Source organism: Dendrobates tinctorius, unplaced genomic scaffold (genome assembly GCF_039654945.1).
Source record: "Dendrobates tinctorius isolate UK_male_01 unplaced genomic scaffold, ASM3965494v1 ptg000060l, whole genome shotgun sequence".
In the NCBI taxonomy this organism is placed as follows: domain Eukaryota; kingdom Metazoa; phylum Chordata; class Amphibia; order Anura; family Dendrobatidae; genus Dendrobates; species Dendrobates tinctorius.
Window position 1 is genome coordinate 82,532,240 of NW_027361728.1, and position 23,592 is coordinate 82,555,831.

Consider the following 23,592-nt stretch of genomic DNA (forward strand, 5'->3'; position numbering starts at 1 on the left):
ATTAAAAAAAAAAATAAAAAAAAAAAAATCGGGTTATATTCACCTTCCGACGTCCCTCACAACGTCCCCAGGACTCCGCGATGCTCCGACAGGTCCCGTTCCCAGTGATGCATTGCGGCAATGACCTTTGATGACGTACAGCATCGCGAGACGCAACGTCAGCAAAGGTCATTGCAATGCATTACTGGGAACGAGAACTGCCGCGTGTATTGCTGAAGCCTGAGGACGCTGCGCGGGACGTCGGAAGGTGAATATAACACAATTTTTTTATTTTAATTCTATTTTTTACAGGGATATGGTACCCAGAGCCCGGAGGACAGTCTCCTCTCCTCCGGACCGTGGGTACCATCCGCAAATGTTCTGCTTACTTTTCGCATGGTGGGCACAGCCACATGCGGAAAGTAAGCAGAACAATTGCATTCCTATGTGGGCGGAATCGCTGTGATTTCGCAAATTAATGAGCATGCTGCGGATTTTTTTGAGAAGATTTATACATCGAAACGTGCGTTGGGGTTTTCTTCCTGCCTTCACGCCTAGAAGCAAGACGGGTAATTACATATTAGTAACTTAATTTGGTTGGTTCACTTTTCCCAACTGTTCTGCCCCATATATTTTTTACCAGTAATGGATCTCTAGTCCTTTTTTGTGCCACAGTGTTCGGGGTCCCCCCACACTATTGTAGCATTGCCGGATCTGTTTACCCATGACATTGATTATAATTGGAGGAACTCCGGCATCTGTGGTATAGCATCATGCCTGTTATACTTGGGACTATTCCGTCCATTTAGATTATTGCGACTGGTGGCAGTATATACATATTTACATTACCCTATATGCACTAAGCGTGATTTCAGGATATTTATGCCACGCTCTAGGGTTCTGAGGTCACTTTTTACTATATAAGTACTTCTTTTCCATTCTGCTCACTTATATACTGTGTTCAGTGCGTCTTTTTGCATATATTGACATTGTATGTCACTTTTTATGATTAATAAAAATTTGTTAATTCTTTGCTAATTAGCCTAGACTCCAGTTTCTCCGGTTTCTCATGACTAATTTATGAGTTGTTGCTGCTATGCACTTCTTTTACTAGTAATGTGGCATTTATGCCATCTATAATTAATTATATTATGATTTGGAGACTTTTTCTATTACACAGGGAAGGAATGCCTGCATTCATCTCAGAACTTCTGGAGTGAACAGGAAAGCAAGATTAAGGAAAATACTTCTTAAAACATATCTAAACTTTCAATAAACTGTGCATAAATCAGTAGTCTAGTATATGTTGTCTCTGTATGCTTGATGCTTTAGTTTGCTTTTTTCCTCTGAGCACATGTTTGGAGAAATTAGCTGCTCTGATAACTTATATACACTATACATGCAATATAAGGGGAAAAAACTTTTCTAACATCTCAAATTCAGAAATACAGTAACAGGATCAGTGAGGACATGTGTGTGTGTTCCGGAATATGATTCAGCACAAACATGCTCCCTCCCGCCTCAGAGTGTGAAGATATATGATGTAAAGCATTTAGTGAGCTGTACCTTGAGACAAGCCTGACATTGAAAGTTCAGATTAAAGCTATCTAACAACATATTTTACAAGCTTTATACTTACCGTATCTGTCCTATTGATTTATGCAAAGATTGTTTTATTTCTATCCTAAATTATATAGTGCATGATTCTTGCAAGAATTACAATATCCCTTATTTTTTTACAGGACAAAATTATTTTGAGAGCGAATTTATATAATTACAAAATGTCTAAGAAGCATCTTATGAAGTCAGCTGTATTTGAGCATTTCATGGTGAATCAACAGAAAAAAACATTGTGTGTGTCAGTGTATAAGTGACCCAGATGAAAACAAATGCTGTGATGCCAAAATCAGTGCATACTCAGGAAGTGATAAAAATGCCCCTTCAAGAGCTTCCAATCTAAAAAGACATTTACAACGCTGCCACCCAGAAGCAGGGCTGTGGAGTCGGAGTCGTGGAGTCGGAGCCCATTTTGGTGGAGATGGAGTCATGGAAACTGAGGAGTGGGAGTCGGAGGTTTGGCTTACCGACTCCACAGCCCTGGTATGAGGGAGTCGGAGTTGGAGTTATGGAAATTGAGGGGTTGGAGTCGGAGGTTTGGCTGATCAACTCCATAGCCCTGCCCAGAAGTTTACAAAGCTGTGATTGAGAAAGATCACAGCAGCACCAAGAAACCAGAGACAAGCACTTCCCGCCAGGCAAAGGAGGAGGAAAGAGCATATCAACCATCAGTTATTACGAGATATTTTATAAGTGACAAAGTTATTGTAACAATGACAGCAGATGTGTTTAAAAGACAGCTCATTGAGTTTGTTGTAAAGGACAGTGTACCATTATCATTATTTGAACAACCATCTTTTACAGCTCTTAATGGAGAAATGGACTGCAAACTTGGTGTTTCTCTGAAAGAGAAAGTATTAGAAAATTAGTGATTGAAGAAGCCCTTAACCAAAAGGAAGATCTTAAAAACACTCTCAAGACACCAGGGCTGTGGAGTCGGTAAGCCAAACCTGCGACTCCGACTCCTCAATTTCCCTTACACCGACTCCGACTCCAACTCCGACTCCGACTCCCACACATATTGCTTATATTTAAGTGAAAAATGTATTGTAGTACAATGTGAACCTCAGACATTTAATCATTTTTATGATCCAATACTCAAGATATTTAGATAGAACAGAATATATATTGGTGTACTACCCGGTTTTCATTCTTTTTGGTACAGATATGATATGGATAGACAGATATGGATAAATGGATAGATAGAGCAGATTTCTAATCTGCTTTTGCTATTGAGAACATTATCTATGAGCTCAAAAACCTTTCAGGTGATGCAGTTTTTTGAAAAGATGATCAACTTTTGCAGCTGAAAAACGTATCCTCAAAAAACACAGGAAAAACGCTGTGTGTGAATGTAGCCTTAGATCAGGAATATAACAGCCATTTATAGGACATTTCATAACTTTCCCAAACTCCTCTGAAAAAATATTCAGCACATCCTGCATTGAATTACTGTACCCAATTTATTATATATTTTAGGAGTCGGAGTCGGTCCATTTTATACCGACTCCAACTCCGACTCCACCAAAATGAGCACCGACTCCGACTCCACAGCCCTGCAAGACACGCTTTATGTTTCTTAAAATGGATGCCTGCACACTATTTTGCTATCATGTTCGATATGTTTGTGACAACAAAAATTGTTACTAAGACGCTGGCAATAAAAGATACTAAAGCTTATCACAGCAGCCACTTTTTCCAGACCTTAGTGAAAAAAGTTCTGCAAGATTATTAACTAAAAAAAAGAACAGGATCTTGCTATTGTAACTTAATGCTTCAAACATGATAAGTACAATTAAACTCATGAATGAGAATAATGAAAGTGAACAGCAGCTAGAACATTTCACATTCAGTATGTTGGAGATGGAAAGCTACAGTCCTGTTCCCATAACAGAGGAACAACCAGAGATTTACTACAGAAGAACAGTAAAATGATTCTTTACAATTAGATGATCTTGTTGAAGCTGCTTCACACGTCTTTCCTATTCATCACATGCGCTGTGTTGTGCACACGCTGCTGCTGGCAATAAGAAATAGTCTGCAAGAAGGACATGCCGGAACTCTGATTAGAAAAGTGAGTAATATGGCTATTGCTGCCAGAACCCCTAAAATTGATTCCATCTTGAAGAGACGTGCTGGAAAAGGGGCAATTATGGATCAAGCCACTCGGTGGGGCAGCACCTACTTAATGATTGAGCGATTACGTGAGCTGAACCCTTACTTGTAGATATGGCCAACCCTCAGGTAACACTACATGAAGGTCAATGGACACAGGTGGCTGAATTGAAGGAATTACTTCATCACCCATATACAGTGACTAAAAAGTTACAAGCTGAGGATTTAACTCCTGGCATTTTAATAAAGGAGTGGAAGCACTTGTTGTTTTGCATGTCCCAAAGAGGAGGTTTAATCGCAGATGGCGTTGCTGCTTCAATGAAACGGAGAGAGACACAGCTATTAGAAAACAAAATTCTTCTGGTAGCTGTTTATGTGGACCCGAGTCATCATATATTGCAGGATGATCAACAGCTTACTAAAGGAAAGGAAGCTCTGATTGAGGTAGCAGTTAGGATGAGTGGGCTACAGGACGGCCAAGAGCAAGAGGACTCGTGTCCTGCCGTCGTTTCTTCATCCTCATCAGATGAGGAGTTTGATTTCAAAAAGCATTTGGACGACATGGAGCAGGCAAAGCGTTGCTGCAGGGAAAAAGATTCCAGTCCCATAGAAAACAGATTGACCATATTTCAGCAAAATTTTTCACTTCCTCTCAAAGAAGTCGAAGACCATGTAATATTTTATTTCAGCTTTTCTTTTTTAATAAATTTGCAAAAATTTCTAAATTTCTTTTTTTTTTGCAGTGAAGATTGGGTGCAAAGTGTACATTAACATTAATGAGAAAAAAATGAACTTTTTTGAATTTTTATACACACACACACATACACAAACAGCACGATAAAGGTCTTAATTAGGGAAAAGTCAAGTCACAATGTGTATGGACTAATAAGCCCTAGAAGAATTCCCTACAATATTCCCTGCCTGCCTGTCTGGAGGTTGACACCCTTCGTTTCCACTGTATGGTGCCCCTAGTTGTCGGCGGCTTTCCCTTTAGACCCTAGTACACCCCTAAAATATAGTGTAATACAGGTTTATCCCAAAAACCACCCTGACTACAAATGAAAAATGTGTAGATACAGGTGCTTAACATGATCAGGCCAAAATTCCACAAAGCAGTGAATGGCATCCCATCACAAAACCAGTGTGTAAGGCACGTTTAGCAATATAAAAGATGGGGGGGGGGACACGAGTATAAAGTCAAGTATATCATTCCGTCCTACCTTTATAGGATGGTACAGTAACCCATGTTTTCCCATTATTGTCCACACAGGAGGTGGATACCGTATGTGCAGAAGATAACCAATTATACCATCACAAAAAAATTGCCAAACATCATAATCAAATGTATAATGCTTCCTATTACAGAATCTCTAAATAGAGACATCCGGGTAGGTAATTATATACTCATCTTAAAGTCAGCCAGATCAGCAGTAGGGATTCATACAGCCAAAACAGATCCCATTTAGCCAGACCTATAATAGAGGTCACATATGCCAATTCGACATGTTTTACCCCAGGATTATTAGGGTTCATCAGGGGAACAAGAGGCTAGATGCGGCCATAGCAGATGTCATGTCAAGAGCGCTGCAGCCAATCAGTGAGCTCAGCAGCTCTATAAGTAAAGACAATGCCCCTTTCAGAGCTCAATTGGCTAAAGTGATGTCGGTGTCACGTTCTGCGTCCACACCGAGAGCAGAAACTCGCTGGTGGAGCAGGTAGAGGTGAGTAAAGGAAGGTTTACAGCTTTTTGTTTTTTTTTGTATCAAAGTGCAGCCGGGGGGCAGAACATTTAATGGATAGAACACGTACCCATTATAATCTATGGGGTTGTTTACATCTGTGTTTTAGGCAAATTGTGTGCTCATAAAAAAAAAAGCTACAGCGGCATGACTGTATTGAATCGGCATCGTGGCTGAAAAGTACCCAAACAAGTCTATGGGTCTGTGAAAATCAGAAAACCAAGATGGCATCAGAGACTGTGTGCTGTCCGTGATTAACAGTGCAATAAATAGCAGAAGCCATTCCATATTTATGTATGTTTTCACTGATGGTAAAAACTGACACTGATGATATATGGACCATTTTTTGCATATGTGAATCCCTGACGTCTGAATAACGTCTAAAGGGTTTGTCCTGCAAGCTCCAATAGTAGTAAAAAAACCTGCACTTTACGCACCCCCCCTGGAATTAGTGTGGAGCATCTGTCGCTGCTCTCAGTGTGTGACGACAGCGCTGCGGATAATCAATCAGTTCAGCAGCTCTGCCCATGGGTACAGTATAGTTTTACTTACTACAAATGGAGCTTATGAGAAAACCTTTTCTGAAAGGGGACAACCTCTCTACGGAGATGATATCAGGAAATTCTCGGTTACGTACCCGATCCCACACAAATACCAAGGCTGGCAGGCAGCTTATACTACCATAGTACACAGATATTACACTGCATACCGCAAATCTTCCACTGCGTCACAAGCTAAGTGTTGGTGGAAACGATAACACTGATCTGTCTCTGCTGTATTCACTGCCGAGTTATTAAAGAAGTTTATGTATGGCCATGTTCACATGTTGCGTTTTTTTCTGCAGGTAAAACCTACTCTCTTGGCAGTAAAGAAGCAGACAGTCCTCGCCTTCACAGCTCCACGCCGCAGCTCCTTTCTCTGGCTTGTGCCATTTGCAGTGGAAGACTGTCATGTGGAGACAAAGTTTTTAAAAGTGTAAAACCCCTTTTATGCCCAGAGTGGTGGTTCCCATGGGAGGTTACACACACGGCCCCGTACACAGGGTCCTGACACAGAAACTCAGGTTATGTGGGGGTGGGGTTCGTTTCTAGTGTTAGACATTAAACGATTCCCCAAAAACTAGAACTGCAGCTCATGTGACAAAATAACCGCAATTCCTTGCAGACCCTGCAGTACCAAGGCATCGCCATCAGCAGAGGGGGCCACCTCTGGACGGCACATCATGGCTGAGGGCACTGATTGGCCGTAGTGGGTCACATGATTTCTGTTTGTAAATAAATACCAGGAGCCAGACTGGAGCTTCTGCACCGAAGCTTGCTCTGCGGGAGGTATTATTGTCGGGGATGTGACTCTGGGTCTGTGTTCTCCGCTCTGTTGTACTGCCTGGGGTCGGCGGTCTCGGCTCTGTTGTACTGCCTGGGGTCGGCGGTCTCGGCTCTGTTGTACTGTCTGGGGTCGGCGGTCTCGGCTCTGTTGTACTGTCTGGGGTCGGCGGTCTCGGCTCTGTTGTACTGTCTGGGGTCGGCGGTCTCGGCTCTGTTGTACTGTCTGGGGTCGGCGGTCTCGGCTCTGTTGTACTGTCTGGGGTCGGCGGTCTCGGCTCTGTTGTACTGTCTGGGGTCGGCGGTCTCGGCTCTGTTGTACTGTCTGGGGTCGGCGGTCTCGGCTCTGTTGTACTGTCTGGGGTCGGCGGTCTCGGCTCTGTTGTACTGTCTGGGGTCGGCGGTCTCGGCTCTGTTGTACTGTCTGGGGTCGGCGGTCTCGGCTCTGTTGTACTGTCTGGGGTCGGCGGTCTCGGCTCTGTTGTACTGTCTGGGGTCGGCGGTCTCGGCTCTGTTGTACTGTCTGGGGTCGGCGGTCTCGGCTCTGTTGTACTGTCTGGGGTCGGCGGTCTCGGCTCTGTTGTACTGTCTGGGGTCGGCGGTCTCGGCTCTGTTGTACTGTCTGGGGTCGGCGGTCTCGGCTCTGTTGTACTGTCTGGGGTCGGCGGTCTCCGCTCTGTTGTACTGTCTGGGGTAGGCGGTCTCCGCTCTGTTATACTGTCTGGGGTCGGTGGTCTCCGGGATTTCTAATGCTAACGTAAATGTTTGGAAAACACCAGTTACAGAACTGTGTCAGGGGTGGAGTTACCCGTGGCAACCAATCAGATTATACCTCTCACTCTTCACAGAAGCGTTGAAAAATAAGAGCTGGAACCTGATTGGTGGGAGACATTCCACATGACAGTCTGAGGTAACCGCTGCCGCATCACCTCAGTGACCCGCACACTGTCAGCTCCCACCACACGGCAGCCCCGGCTATGGTCCGCACACCCCGAGCTCGTACTTCACATGTGTGCTGCAAGCTATCAGCTCCGTTACCTGGCCAGCTCTCGCAGGGCCGGTATCATAGAGGCCATCTCCAGCCCGGGATCCGCCGCCATGGTGAGCAGCCTGCCGTCATCTGCTTCCTCAGTTCCCGGGTAAACAATCCGAAACCACCTGAGTGACAGAGACCTCGCTCAGTATGGAGGCCGCGCGGGGCCAAAACTAACTTCTCAACTCTCGCGAGAAGGTCTCCTCTGCTGAGTCTGCTCTCTGCTTGCTGTTGCTTGCTCTGGACACGGTGGCGTGTGTTGTTGTACAGTGGTGGCAGTGCAGGGACCGGGCACCCAGCACTACAGGGACCGGGCGCCCAGCACTGCAGGGACCTGGCGCCCAGCACTACAGGGACCGGGCACCCAGCACTACAGGGACCGAGCGCTCAGCACTACAGGGACCGGGCGCCCAGCACTACAGGGACGGGACACCCAGCACTACAGGGACCGAGCGCCCAGCACTACAGGGACGGGGCGCCCAGCACTACAGGGACGGGACACCCAGCACTACAGGGACGGGACACCCAGCACTACAGGGACGGGACACCCAGCACTACAGGGACGGGGCACCCAGCACTGCAGGGACCGGGCGCCCAGCACTGCAGGGACCGGGCGCCCAGCACTGCAGGGACCGGGCGCCCAGCACTGCAGGGACCGAGCGCTCAGCACTACAGGGACCGAGCGCTCAGCACTACAGGGACCGAGCGCTCAGCACTACAGGGACCGAGCGCTCAGCACTACAGGGACCGAGCGCTCAGCACTACAGGGACCGAGCGCTCAGCACTACAGGGACCGAGCGCTCAGCACTACAGGGACCGAGCGCTCAGCACTACAGGGACCGAGCGCTCAGCACTACAGGGACGGGACGCCCAGCACTACAGGGACGGGACGCCCAGCTCTACAGGGACGGGACACCCAGCACTACAGGGACCGAGCGCCCAGCACTACAGGGACGGGACACCCAGCACTACAGGGACGGGGCGCCCAGCACTACAGGGACGGGGCGCCCAGCACTACAGGGACGGGGCGCCCAGCACTACAGGGACGGGGCGCCCAGCACTACAGGGACGGGGCGCCCAGCACTACAGGGACGGGGCGCCCAGCACTACAGGGACGGGGCGCCCAGCCCTGCAGGGACGGGGCGCCCAGCACTGCAGGGACGGGGCGCCCAGCACTGCAGGGACGGGGCGCCCAGCACTGCAAGGATCGGGCACCCAGCACTGCAGGGACGGGACACCCAGCACTACAGGGTCCGGGCACCCAGCACTGCAGGGACGGGGCACCCAGCACTGCAGGGACGGGGCACCCAGCACTGCAGGGACGGGGCACCCAGCACTACAGGGTCCGGGCACCCAGCACTGCAGGGACGTGGCACCCAGCACTGCAGGGACGTGGCACCCAGCACTGCAGGGACCGAGCACCCAACAATACAGGGACTGGCCACCCTCCCAGCCGTGCAGGGCAGTGGCCACCCTCCCAGCCGTGCAGGGCAGCGGCCACCCTCCCAGCAGGGCAGCGGCCACTCTCCCAGCACTGCAGGTCATCAGGCACTCGCTCAGTACTGCAGGGCACCGGCCACTCTCCCACCACTGCAGGGCACTGGCCACTCTCCCACCACTGCAGGGCACTGGCCACTCTCCCACCACTGCAGGGCACTGGCCACTCTCCCAGCACTGCAGGTCATCAGGCACTCTCCCAGCTGTGCAGGGCACCGGCCACTCCCAGCACTGCAGGGCACCGGCCACTCTCCCACCACTGCAGGGCATCGGCCACTCTCCCAGCACTGCAGGGCACTGGCCACTCTCCCAGCACTGCAGGTCATCAGGCACTTGCTCAGTACTGCAGGGCGCCGGCCACACTCCCAGCCGTGCAGGGCACCGGCCACACTCCCAGCCGTGCAGGGCACCGGCCACACTCTCAGCCGTGCATGGCACCGGCCACTCTCCCAGCCGTGCAGGGCACCGGCCACTCTCCCAGCCGTGCAGGGCACCGGCCACTCTCCCAGCCGTGCAGGGCACCGGCCACTCTCCCAGCCGTGCAGGGCACCGGCCACTCTCCCAGCCGTGCAGGGCACCGGCCACTCTCCCAGCCGTGCAGGGCACCGGCCACTCTCCCAGCCGTGCAGGGCACCGGCCACTCTCCCAGCCGTGCAGGGCACCGGCCACTCTCCCAGCCGTGCAGGGCACCGGCCACTCTCCCAGCACTGCAGGGCACCGGCCACTCTCCCAGCACTGCAGGGCACCGGCCACTCTCCCAGCACTGCAGGGCACCGGCCACTCTCCCAGCACTGCAGGGCACCGGCCACTCTCCCAGCACTGCAGGTCATCAGGCACTCTCCCTGCTGTGCAGGGCACCGGCCACTCTCCCAGCTGTGCAGGGCACCGGCCACTCTCCCACCACTGCAGGGCATCGGCCACTCTCCCACCACTGCAGGGCATCGGCCACTCTCCCAGCACTGCAGGGCACTGGCCACTCTCCCAGCACTGCAGGTCATCATGCACTTGCTCAGTACTGCAGGGCACCGGCCACTCTCCCAGCCGTGCAGGGCACCGGCCACTCTCCCAGCCGTGCAGGGCACCGGCCACTCTCCCACCACTGCAGGGCACCGGCCACTCTCCCACCACTGCAGGGCACCGGCCACTCTCCCAGCAAAGGAAGGGCACCGGCCACTCTCCCAGCCGTGCAGGGCAGCGGCCACTCTCCCAGCACTGCAGGGCATCGGCCACTCTCCCAGCACTGCAGGGCATCGGCCACTCTCCCACCACTGCAGGGCACCGGCCACTCTCCCAGCCGTGCAGGGCACCGGCCACTCTCCCAGCCGTGCAGGGCACCGGCCACTCTCCCAGCCGTGCAGGGCACCGGCCACTCTCCCAGCCGTGCAGGGCACCGGCCACTCTCCCAGCCGTGCAGGGCACCGGCCACTCTCCCAGCCGTGCAGGGCACCGGCCACTCTCCCAGCCGTGCAGGGCACCGGCCACTCTCCCAGCCGTGCAGGGCACCGGCCACTCTCCCAGCCGTGCAGGGCTCCGGCCACTCTCCCAGCCGTGCAGGGCATCGGCCACTCTCCCACCACTGCAGGGCATCGGCCACTCTCCCAGCACTGCAGGGCACTGGCCACTCTCCCAGCACTGCAGGTCATCAGGCACTCGCTCACTACTGCAGGGCACCGGCCACTCTTCCAGCACTGCAGGGCTCCGGCCACTCTCCCAGCCGTGCAGGGCTCCGGCCACTCTCCCAGCCGTGCAGGGCTCCGGCCACTCTCCCAGCCGTGCAGTGCATCGGCCACTCTCCCACCACTGCAGGGCATCGGCCACTCTCCCACCACTGCAGGGCATCGGCCACTCTCCCACCACTGCAGGGCATCGGCCACTCTCCCAGCACTGCAGGGCACTGGCCACTCTCCCAGCACTGCAGGTCATCAGGCACTCGCTCACTACTGCAGGGCACCGGCCACTCTCCCAGCCGTGCAGGGCACCGGCCACTCTCCCAGCCGTGCAGGGCACCGGCCACTCTCCCAGCCGTGCAGGGCACCGGCCACTCTCCCAGCCGTGCAGGGCACCGGCCACTCTCCCAGCCGTGCAGGGCACCGGCCACTCTCCCAGCCGTGCAGGGCACCGGCCACTCTCCCAGCCGTGCAGGGCACCGGCCACTCTCCCACCACTGCAGGGCATCGGCCACTCTCCCACCACTGCAGGGCATCGGCCACTCTCCCAGCCGTGCAGGGCTCCGGCCACTCTCCCAGCCGTGCAGGGCTCCGGCCACTCTCCCAGCCGTGCAGGGCACCGGCCACTCTCCCAGCCGTGCAGGGCACCGGCCACTCTCCCAGCCGTGCAGGGCACCGGCCACTCTCCCAGCCGTGCAGGGCACCGGCCACTCTCCCACCACTGCAGGGCACCGGCCACTCTCCCACCACTGCAGGGCATCGGCCACTCTCCCAGCACTGCAGGGCACTGGCCACTCTCCCAGCACTGCAGGTCATCAGGCACTCGCTCACTACTGCAGGGCACCGGCCACTCTTCCAGCACTGCAGGGCACCGGCCACTCTCCCAGCACTGCAGGGCACCGGCCACTCTCCCAGCACTGCAGGTCATTAGGCACTCGCTCAGTACTGCAGGGGCACTGGGCGCCTAGTGTCAGGCCGACCCATGACAGCAAGTAGGTACATCACCTATACCACATTTCAGGGGTTTAGAAAAGCTTAGTCTCTAATGATGGCCATGTTTATTGTCACCCAGCTTTTCTTAGGAGCATATCCAGCAAATTAACTCCCCGGTTTAGGCTGATTCAGTTAACATCATTATTGAGACTCATCAGGAGTCATCTGTTTGAAGTGCCGAAAAATGGAATTTGGACAGAACCCCCCCAATTAAGCCATTCACTATAACATGGCAGATAGTCACTGGGTATAACACCTCGCCTCCATTCCAGCATTTTTCAATAATCTCATTCACACGCTGCGTTTTATTGTAATTTTTGTCGCAGTGAATCCAGGGAAAATTGGGTTCTCGTTGCATTTTCATAAACCCCGCCCCAGCTTGTTTGTGCAGCATTAGCGTGTATTTCACCTTCTGCGATAGAAAAATTTGCAACTGAAACCGTAGCAAAATCCAGATTCAGCTGCAGATAAAATGTGGAAATATTTGCACCAAGTATCCAATATGTGAACCCTACAGTCCCACAGCACCCACTTACTGCAGGCCTCCCACAGTGGAGTCCCCAGAGTTAAATCCACAGTGGTACTAACTTTCAGGTATCAGTGTGGGGCAGTCGCACATTGCAAAAGGTGGACTTGTGACTGACGCCAGCAGTGTAACTTGGCATAATGCAGATATCAAACCCACAGCCTCTTCAAATCTCATGCACTGTGCATTTTACATTGCATCTCTCCTGCCGGATGATGGATGAACGATTCAGCCGTCATCTGCCTGTACCAGCTGCTGAGAGATGAAATAAGATGCTGGTGAAGCTGCAGGGGACCAATGCTGGAGGGAGAAGTGGCCTCAAAAAAAAGCCATGTTTTCTGGCTCATATTTGTTAGGTGTCGAGTTTTCCTCACTGCACAGGGAGAATCTCGAGCCATGCTCTCTGCGGTCTCCCATTCCTCTGCAGCCGCAGAGATTCCTGCTCAGCAGGGTTGTCTCTCCAGGCGTCTTGCCCAGGCTGATGCTAGGTGACTGATTGCTTCTTTTGGCTCTGCTATAACTCCATGCCTGAGTCAGCAGCAAGTAGCCGCTTCTGGGACTAAGTCCTATCTTTTGGGTACTGAGCATACCCGTGGGACGACCTCCCATTGGAGGTCAGAGGTCACATGCGCAGGTCTCGCTCCTGCTCGAATTGGTCCACCACTGGGAAGGTCCTAGAAGGACACCACTATAAAAGAGTCGCATGGCCGCTCGGACATGCGCTAGTATAGACGCTTATGCGTGTGTATGATGATGGATGCATGTATCTGGTGACTGACTCATTAAGACTCCCCTCCCTTTGATACACATGTTGGTTAGGGATTCAGAGTGAGAGTCAGTGCCAATGGGTGGCTACGCTCAAGCCACCATGCTCCCAGTACTCTACGCACACTAGCGTCCGACTGTGCCTCCCTGCTATGGGCACTGTCATACTGCACCAGGTAGCTGTGCGACGCCGTGCGCACCTCTAGCGCTTTCCTCCCCGTCCTGGGTGGTTAGTGTCGTTTGCTGAAGCGGCACTGTGTGCATTTGGTGCGATTATATACTGTTACCTTTTGCTGGCACTGCAGCCGCAGCGCCGAGCACTGATGGTCTAGAGGAGCTCTAGTCTGGTGTCTCTAGGAGAGGGCTCTGTGACCCTAATTAGCGCTCACTCAGCCGAGCTCTGTGAGTTCAACAGTTTGTTTCAGCGGCTCTGTGGAGCAGCAGAGTTTGCCTCATTCACACTGGGTGAAGTTAACCCACGTGTGAGCAAGCGTTTAGCCACCATCTAGTTCTGCCATTACTCAGCAGCAGGTTCCATCTCTGCATGGTGGACCTCGGGCTGCGAAAGCATCTCATATCTCCTTTCATATTATTTGGTGTGTTCTGCAGGCCCTAACACATATTATGGAGCTGTGTAGGTAAGTGCAGCTTTTTGGCTGTTGAAAAGGAAATGGGCACATGTGTTTTGTACTTATTTTAGTTTTTACTGTTCATCTCGGAATCCAGCATATGGGAGATGGAGCCAGCTTCTGAGGCTGAGGTGGTGAAGGCTGGGCCGTCCTCTACACCTGCTGAAGACCCTCCCCAGGAGGAGCAACCATGAGGCAGCAGTCCGACTCCCTTTGGACAATTCCCCACAAGCTGCCCCTGTCACAATAATAGCCCCCAGGAGGAGGGACCCCCTCCCACAAACACAGCACACAAGATAGTCTGGTGCTTAACTATTTCGCTCGCACTGTGAATGACGATAGAGAGGATGCCTTCTTCCGCAGCCTGGCAAGATATTTTGGGAAAATACACCATAATCCCAAACATGAGTGAGTGCTGTAATTAGTAAAGCCATTCCAAAAAAAGTGAGAACATAAGAGTAAAACAGTCTAAATTAAAGGAGACATTAAAAGTAAGTATGGAAATTCAGTCCGAATCTCCTTGCTGAGAGTCGCATGAGTGTAATGCGAGTGTCATGCAACTACGAGCCGAAGAAGGTGGACCCAGGGAACTATAGGCCGGTGAATCTGACTTCTATACCAGGAAAGATCTTTGAACAAATTATTAATCCCCAAGGGTGGTTTGCACGTTCATGACCGGGCCAATTTTTACAATTCTGACCACTGTCCCTTTATGAGGTAATAACTCTGAAACGCTTCCATGGATCCCGGTGATTCTGACATTGTTTTCTCGTGACATATTGTACTTCATGCTAGTGGTAAAATTTCATTCATATAACTTGCGTTTATTTGTGAACAAAACGGAAATTTGGCGAAAATTTCGCAATTTTCCAACTTTGAATTTTTATGCCCTTAAATCACAGAGATACGGCACACAAAAAACTTAATGAGTAACATTTCCCACATGTTTACTTTACATCAGCACAATTTTGTAACCAAAATTTTTTGTTGTTAGGAAGTTATAAGGGTTAAAAGTTGACCAGCGATTTCTCATTTTTGCAACACCATTTTATTTTTACGGACCACATAACATTTGAAGCCACTTTCAGGGGTCTATATGATAGAAAATACCCAAAAGTGACACTATTCTAAAAACTGCACCCCTTAAGGTGCTCAAAACCACATTCAAGAAGTTTATTAACCCTTCAAGTGCTTCACATGAATTTTTTGAATATTAAAAAAAAATGAACATTTAACTTTTTTTCACAAAAAAAAAATTTCAGGTTCAATTTTTTTTATTTTACCCAGGGTAACAGGAGAAATTGGACTGCAAAAGTTATTGTGCAGTTTGTCCTGAGTACGCTGATACCTTATATGTGGGGGGAAACCACTGTTTCGGCGCATGGCAGAGCTCAGAAGGGAAGGAGCGCTGCTTGACTTTTTCAATGCAAAATTGGCTGGGATTCAGATCGGACGCCATGTCACGTTTGAAGAGCCCCTGATGTACCTAAACAGTGGAAATCTCCCACAAGTGACCCCATTTTGGAAACTAGACCCCCCCCAAGGAACTTATCTATATATGTGGTGAGAACTTTGAACCCACAAGGGCTTCACAGAAGTTTGTAACGTACAGCAGTACAATTAAAAAATCATATTTTTTCCACAAAAATGATCTTTTCACCCTCAATTCTTATTTTTCCAAAGGTAACAGGACCCTAAAAGTTATTGTGCAATTTGTCCTGAGTACGCTGATACCCCACATGTGGGGGGTAAACCACTATTTGGGCGCATGGCAGAGCTCGGAAGGGAAGCAGCGCCATTTGACGTTTTTGGCTGGAATTGAGATCGGACACCATGTCGCGTTTGGAAAGCCCCTGATGTACCAAAACAGTGAAAACCCCCCACAAATGACACCATTTTGGAAACTAGACCCCCCAAGGAACTTATCTAGATGTGTGGTGAGCACTTTGAACCCCCCAGTGCTTCACAGAAGTTTATAACGCCCGGGCGTGAAAATAAAAAAATCGTATTTTTTCAACAAACATGATCTTTTAGTCCCCATTTTTTTATTTTCCCAAGGGTAACAGGAGAAATTGGACGTCAAAAGTTGTTGTCCAATTTGTCCTGAGTACGCTGATACCCCATATGTGGGAGAAAACTACTGTATGGGCACACGTCGGGGATCGGAAGGGAAGTAGTGACGTTTTGGAATGCAGACTTTGATGGAATGCTCTGCGGGTGTCATGTTGCCTTTGGAGAGCCCCTGATGTACCAAAACAGTGAAAACCCCACACAAATGACACCATTTTGGAAACTAGACCCCCCAAGGAACTTATCTAGATGTGTGGTGAGCACTTTGAACCCCCCAGTGCATCACAGAAGTTTATAACGCCCGGGCGTGAAAATAAAAAAAATCATATTTTTTCCACAAACATGATCTTTTAGTCACCAATTTTTTTATTTTCCCAAGGGTACCAGGAGAAATTGGACCCCTAAAGTTGTTGTCCAATTTGTCCTGAGTATGCTGATACCTCATATGTGGGAGAAAACTACTGTATGGGCACACGTCAGGTCTGCGGAAGGGAAGTAGTGACGTTTTGGAATGCAGACTTTGATGAAATGCTCTGCGGGTGTCATGTTGCTTTTGGAGAGCCCCTGATGTATCTAAACAGTGGAAACCCCCCACAAGTGACCCCATTTTGGAAACTAGACCCCCACGGAAATTATCTAGATGTGTGGTGAGCACTTTGAACCCCCAAGTGCTTCACAGAAGTTTATAACGCCCGGGCGTGAAAATAAAAAAATCATTTTTTCCACAAAAATGATATTTTTGCCCCCAATATTTTATTTTCCTACGGGTTACAGGAGAAATTGGACCCCAAAAGTTGTTTTGCAATTTTTCCTGAGCAGGCTGATACCCTATATGTGGGGGTAAAACACTGTTTGGGCGCATGGCAGAGCTTGGAAGGGAAGGAGCACCATTTGACTTTTTTCAACGCAGAATTGGCTGGAATTGAGATCAGACGCTACGTTGCATTTGGAGAGCACCTCATGTGCCCAAACAGTGGAAACCCCCCAATTCTAACTCCAACCCTAACCCCAACACACCCCTAACCCTAATCTCAGCCCTAACCCTAATGGGAAAATGGAAATAAATACATTTTCTTTTAATTTTATTATTTTTCCCTAACTAAGGGGGTGATAACGGGGGGTTTGATTTACTATTTATGGCTGGTTTTTATATTTGGCAGCTGTCACTCGCTAAAAGACGCTTTTTATTGTAAAAATAGTTTTTGCTTCACCACATATTGAGAGCTATAATTTTTCCATATTTTGACCCACAGAGTCATGTGAGGTCTTATTTTTTGCGGGACGAGTTGACGTTTTTATTGGTATCATTTTTGTGGCACGTGACATCTTTTGATCGCTTTTTATTCTGATTTTTGGGATGCAGAATAAACAAAAACCAGCGTTTTATGAATTTCTTTTGGGGGGTGCGTTTACACCGTTCCGTCTGCGGTAAAATTGATAAAGCGCTTTTATTCTTCGGGTCAGTACGGTTACAGCGATACCTCAAATAGGTCGTTTTTTTATGTTTTGGCAGCGATCTGTCACAGGCGCTTTGCAGGCATGAGGAAGCCAGCTCCCTGCAGGCCCCCGAATGTCCCCGTCGCCATCTTGGATTCGGGGACCTGCAGGGATGGAGCCCCCCCGCAGCAGCGCTGCAAATTGCGCTGCTGTGGGGGGCTCAGGGAAGCACGGAGGGAGCCCCCTCCCTGCCGATGCTTCCCTTTAACCCCGGTACACCGCGATCGTGTTTGATCGCGGTGTGCAAGGGGTTAACGTGTCGGGGGCGGTCTGTGACCACCCCTGACACATTGTGCCGGGTGTCAGCTGTGATAATCAGCTGACACTCGGCCGAGATCAGCGCCGCTCACCACGTGGGCGCCGCTGATCGCTGTGACGTACTATCCCGTCCCTGGGAATTAAGTCCCAGGGCACATGGATGGGATAGTACGTCACATGATAGAAAGGGGTTAAACAACATGTATGTCAGTACCAGGATAAGAATGAAGTGATTAAACAGAGTCAGCATGGGTTTGTAACTAATAATTCATGTCAGAATAACTTAATTTCCTTCTATGACAGAATCACTGATTGTGTGGATCAGGGAAATGCTGTAGATATAGTATATCTTGACTTCAGCAAAGCATTTGACAAAGTATCTCACACAATCCTTATTGAAAAAATTGCTAAGTATGGAATGGACAAGGCAACTGTTAGGTGGATTCATAACTGGCTTAGTGATCAGACCCAAAGAGTGGTCGTAAATGGCTGCACATCCAGTTGGAAGAATGTCTCAAGTGGGATATTAGAAAAAACTTTTTGACAGAGTGATCAATAAGTGGAACAGGCTGCCACAGGAGGTGGTGAGTTCTCCTTCAATAGAAGCCTTCAAACAGAGGCTGGACAGACATCTGTCTGGGATGATTTAGCGAATCCTGCTTTGAGCAACTCTATGATTCTATGATTCTCACACTTAGCATCTGATTTACATCCGAATGCAGTGAGATTGCTAACCGATTGTAATACGATTTTATTAACATGAGCTTTTACATAGAGCAATTCTCTGTGTCATTTACACATCACTTTCAAAGGAAATATTCATCAAAACACATACATATATTAAATAGAGAAAAAACCAGCAATTCATGTGCCGCGTAAATTATAATCACAGCGTGAAAGTTTAGAATAGGTATATAAACATTGGATAATTATATGAGCGCCGTGGGAAAATTTCCCAAGGTGCTCGCGCTGACATCAGAAAGGTGAAGGGAGTTCATTGGTTGTGAACTCGCAGGACCTGTCTGACAGCACCGCGAGCAGGAGAACTTTCTCACGCTTGTGTTGCCCTCAGACAGGGAATAGTTCACAGGCAGACACTGAGCACACGCTGCTCAGTGTCTGCTGGAAGGACGTACTGTATGGTCGCATCGTGCAGCCTGCAATCTAGATGTAGCAGAGCTAGACCCGTCGTGAGGCAAATGGATTAGCAGCATCTCTGCAGAAAGGTGAGGAATTTTGTTTTTTTTTTTTACCTCTTTTGCAGATGACAAGGGCATCGGGGGAATGGGCGAGGTCATAAGTATGGTTTAACCCCTTATCGACCGCCGATACGCTTTTTAACGGCGGCAGTTAAGGGTACTTATGCCACAGCGCCGCTTTTTGACGGCGCTGAGGAATAAGGGTATAGCGCCCCCCCAGAGTCGGAATTTCTCAGGGGCTACGGGCAGGCAGAAGGTGCGACGCGCACTAACTATGTCATCGTGCCTTCTGCTGGCTGAACATCACTGACAGAGTATGCAGAGGACAGAGCAGTGTGCAGCGATGGACCAGGGACAGGTGAATATTGCATATACTTACTCCCACCTGGCGCGGTCTCTGCAGCCCCTGCGTCTCCGGCAGCTCTTCCTTCAGCGGTCACATGGTACCGCTCATTAAAGTCATGAATATGCGCATATTCATGACTTTAATGAGCGGTACCACGTGACCGCTGAAGGAAGGCGTGGGAAAAGCAGGGGGGCTGCAGAGACGCGCCGGGGGGGTAAGTATGATCTCTGACACCCCCGCCGACCCCCAGTATATGACTTGCGTATAAGCCGAGAGGGGGACTTTCAGCCCAAAAAAATGGGTTGAAAATATCGGCTTATACGCGAGTATATACGGTAATAACTCTGGAACGCTTCCATGGATCTCGGTGATTCTGACATTGTTTTCTCGTGACATATTGTACTGCATGATAGTGGTAAAATTTCTTTGATATAAGTTGTGTTTATTTGTGAAAAAGCGGAAAATTTCACAATTTTCCAACAATTTTCATGCCCTTAAATCACAGAGATGTCACACAAAATACTTAATAAGTAACATTTCCCACATGTTTACTTTACATCAGCACAATTTTTGGAACCAAAATTTTTTTGTCAGGAAGTTATAAGGGTTAAAAGTTGACCATCGATTTCTCATTTTTACAACACCATTTTTTTTAGGCTCCACATCACATTTGAAGTCACTTTGAGGGGTCTATATGATAGAAAACACCCAAAAGTGACACCATTGTAAAAACTGTACCCCTGTCTGTACTCAAAACCACATTCAAGAAGTTTATTAACCCTTCAGGTGCTTCACAGGAATTTTTGGAATGTTTAAAAAAATGAGCATTTAATTTTTTTCACAAAAAATTTACTTCAGATCCAATTTGTTTTACTTTACCAAGGGTAAAGAAATTGGATGCCCAAAGTTGTTGTACAATTTGTCCTGAGTACCCAATATATGCAGGTAAACCACTGTAGGCGCATGGCAGAGCACAGAAGGGAAGGAGTGCCGTTTGACTTTTCAATGCAAAATTGGCTGGAATTGAGATTGGACGCCATGTCGTGTTTAGAGAGACCCTGATGTGCCTAAACAGTGGAAACATCCCAAAAGTGACACCATTTTTTAAAGTAGACCCCTAAGGAACTTATCTAGATGTGTGTTGAGCACTTTGAACTCCAAAGTGCTTCACAGACGCTTATAATGTAGAGCCGTAAAAATAAAAAATATTTTTTTCACAAAAATGATCTTTTAGCCCCCAAATTTTTATTTTCCCAAGGGTAACAGGGGAAATTGGACCCCAAAAGTTGTGTGCAACTTGTCCTGAGCATGCTGATACCCCATATGTGGGAGTAAACCACTGTTTGGACGCATGGCAGAGCTCTGCAGGGAAGGAGCACCATTTGACTTTTTCAACGCAGAATTGGCTGGAATTGAGATCAGACGCCATGTCGTGTTTGTAGAACCTCTGATGTACCTAAACAGTGGAAACCCCCCCCAATTCTAACTCCAACCCTAACCCCAACACACCCCTAATCCCAACCATACACCTAACCCAAATCCCAACCGTAACCCTAACTTTAGCCCTAACCTTAACCCTAATGGGAAAATGTAAATAAATACATTTTTTTATTTTACTATTTTTCCCTAACTAAGGGGGTGATAAAGGGGGTTTGATTTAGTATTTATAGCTGGTTTTTATGTTTGGCAGCTGTCACACACTAAGGCTAGTTTCACACTTGCTTTTTTTTGCAGCGCGTTTTTCCCGCAAAAAAACGCATTAAAAAAACGCATACAAATGCATACAAACGCTGCGTTTTTTTCAAGCATTTTTATGCGCATGCAGGAAAAAAACGCAGCGTTTTTGCGCGTTTGTATGCGTTTTTTGTGCGTTAGCGTTTTTTTACAGATTTTTGAAAAACCCCACAAAAATGAAAAAACAACCATTCAACAACACACAAGACCAATGGGACTTCATTGTGGGTGTGGTATGTTAATATATAGACCCTGTCTACAGTATTCTTCACATTTGCTTGATTCTTCTCGTGACCATGGATCTGCGCTGGAAGAGTTTTCACTTCAACTTGGATTTGGACATTGCGATGGCTCAGGCGTATGCAGTTGCTTGCCATGAACAAAGGAAGAGAGAGAGGCAGCGAAGACGGCGGCGTATGTGGATACATCCGATTGTTGAACTCCGGGAGAGCCGTGGGGCATACCACACCCTCTACAGCGAGCTACGGGCAAACCCGGAGAAATTTACAGATTATATCCGGATGTCCCACGAAAGTTTCATGGATTTGCTTGCTCGTGTCCAACAATCCATCCGGAGACAGGACACACAGCTCCGTCGTGCGATTCCTCCTGAGGAACGACTACTGGTGACATTACGGTATGTTTTAAAAACCAAGGGGTGTGGTCTGATGTTTTTTTTTGTAAATTTAGTATTCAAAACCTTGGGTAATTAGTTTTCGTGAATGTACTAATATTTTATTTTATAGTTTTTAAAAATAATATACATAAATATTAATTTTACTTCTTTGTCTGTTCACAGATTCCTGGCGACTGGAGAAACCCTATCTTCACTACACTTCCAGTACCGTATTGGAATCTCTACCTTGTCTGGAATTGTTGCTGACACCTGCCGGGCTCTCTGGAATGTTCTTTGCCCAGAATTTATGCCCCTGCCCACCGCTGAAAAGTGGATGGAAATTGCTGACAAATTCTGGACAGTATGCAATTTTCCCAACTGTTTGGGAGCTGTTGATGGGAAACACATACGGATCATCAAACCCCAAAGAACGGGATCTGAGTACTATAATTACAAAAAGTACTTTTCAATAGTACTCATGGCCATTGCGGATGCCGGATGTATGTTTGTAGCAGTGGACATTGGAGCATTTGGCCGTGGTAATGACTCACAGGCTTTTAAAAACTCAGACATGGGCCGGAGGTTGTATGGCAACCAATTTAATTTCCCTATGCCACGGGCTCTTCCTCACACCGAAGCTCCGCCACTGCCCTTTGTAATGGTTGGCGATGAGGATTTTCAAATGTGCGGAAACTTACTGAAACCCTACTCCAGCCGGGACTTGGACCACACCAAAAAAATATTTAATTACAGGCTGACCAGGGCCAGAAGAACTGTCGAGTGTGCTTTTGGGATTCTTGTTTCCAGATGGCGAATTCTGGGCACGGCCATTAATCTTAAACTTGAAACAGTCGATGAGGTGGTGAAGGCCTGTGTGGTTCTACATAACTTTGTGATGGCTAAAGAGCACCCGACCTTTGAACTGGACGATGATGCTCCTAACCCATTGCCTGAATTCACTCAGCACACTCTCAGGTCATCCGTTGAAGTTGGCCAAATGAGGGACAAATTTGCGGCCTACTTTATTTCTGATGTAGGACGGGTGCACTGGCAAGATGAAATGGTGTAATGTTGTTGTTTGTTTATGGTAATAAAAATCCTTATTTGATACCATTACTGAGTGCACTATATTTTTTAAACTCCAATTAATTAAAAAACTTCCCATGTATAACTGAATTTTTTTATGTTCACACACCTGGGCAGGTAAATACACATATGAGTTAAAATGCAGCATTGCTAGTCTGCGTGAAATATATTGGAATGAGCAAAGCTGCAGGCCATGAATCAGGAAACCATTTTTTTTCAAGAGAAAATTGTGCAACTAGTTTAAAACAAAGTATGTGATTTTCTCAAAACACAACCCTCAAAACCCAACCCCAATGAAAGTCCATGGGGAATACAAGTCAGCATTGAGTGGATGAATGTAATCTGCTCATGTAATCTGCTCCATTACAAGTTATTACACTAGGCCTTGGAATGACTATACTAGGCCGTGGTATTTCAAATATGAGTATAGTAGGCCTTGGGCCTACTAGTATAGTCATATGTGAAATACCACGGCCTAGTATAGTCATAACAAGGCCTACTCGATTTTGGCCAACTAGTATCTTGTTTCACGAAAAACAAACGGGTGAAACTTGACAAGTTTCAACAGTTTGTTTTTCATGAAAATAGATTCTAGTTGGTAAAACTAGAGTTATTACACTAGGCCTTGGAATGACTATACTAGGCCGTGGTATTTCAAATATGAGTATAGTAGGCCTTGGGGCTAGTAGTATAGTAATATGTGAAATACCACGGCCTAGTATAGTCATACCAAGGCCTACTGTAATAACTCGATTTTTAACAACTAGCATCTTGTTTCACAAAAAACAAACTGGTGAAACTAGAAAGAAACTTATTTTTAAGACAAGTTTCAACAGTTTGTTTTTCATGAAACCAGATCCAAGTTGGTAAAACTCGAGTTATTACACTAGGCCTTGGTATGACT

General features: G+C 48.2%; 1 protein-coding gene across 2 annotated transcripts in view; it reads right to left on the bottom strand.

Moving 5' to 3' along the window:
- The window catches only part of ATR (ATR checkpoint kinase), a 247,690-nt gene extending 239,624 nt beyond the window's left edge, over window positions 1–8,066 (bottom strand). Inside the window, exon 1 of one of the 2 annotated variants that reach the window (XM_073579101.1) lies at window positions 7,811–8,066. In XM_073579101.1, coding sequence (XP_073435202.1) covers window positions 7,811–7,872 — 62 coding nt within the window. In that variant the 5' untranslated portion in view covers window positions 7,873–8,066. The remainder of the gene's footprint in view (window positions 1–7,810) is intronic. The other variant, XM_073579100.1, reaches the window with a different exon arrangement.
- Between the last annotated feature and the right edge of the window lie 15,526 nt (window positions 8,067–23,592).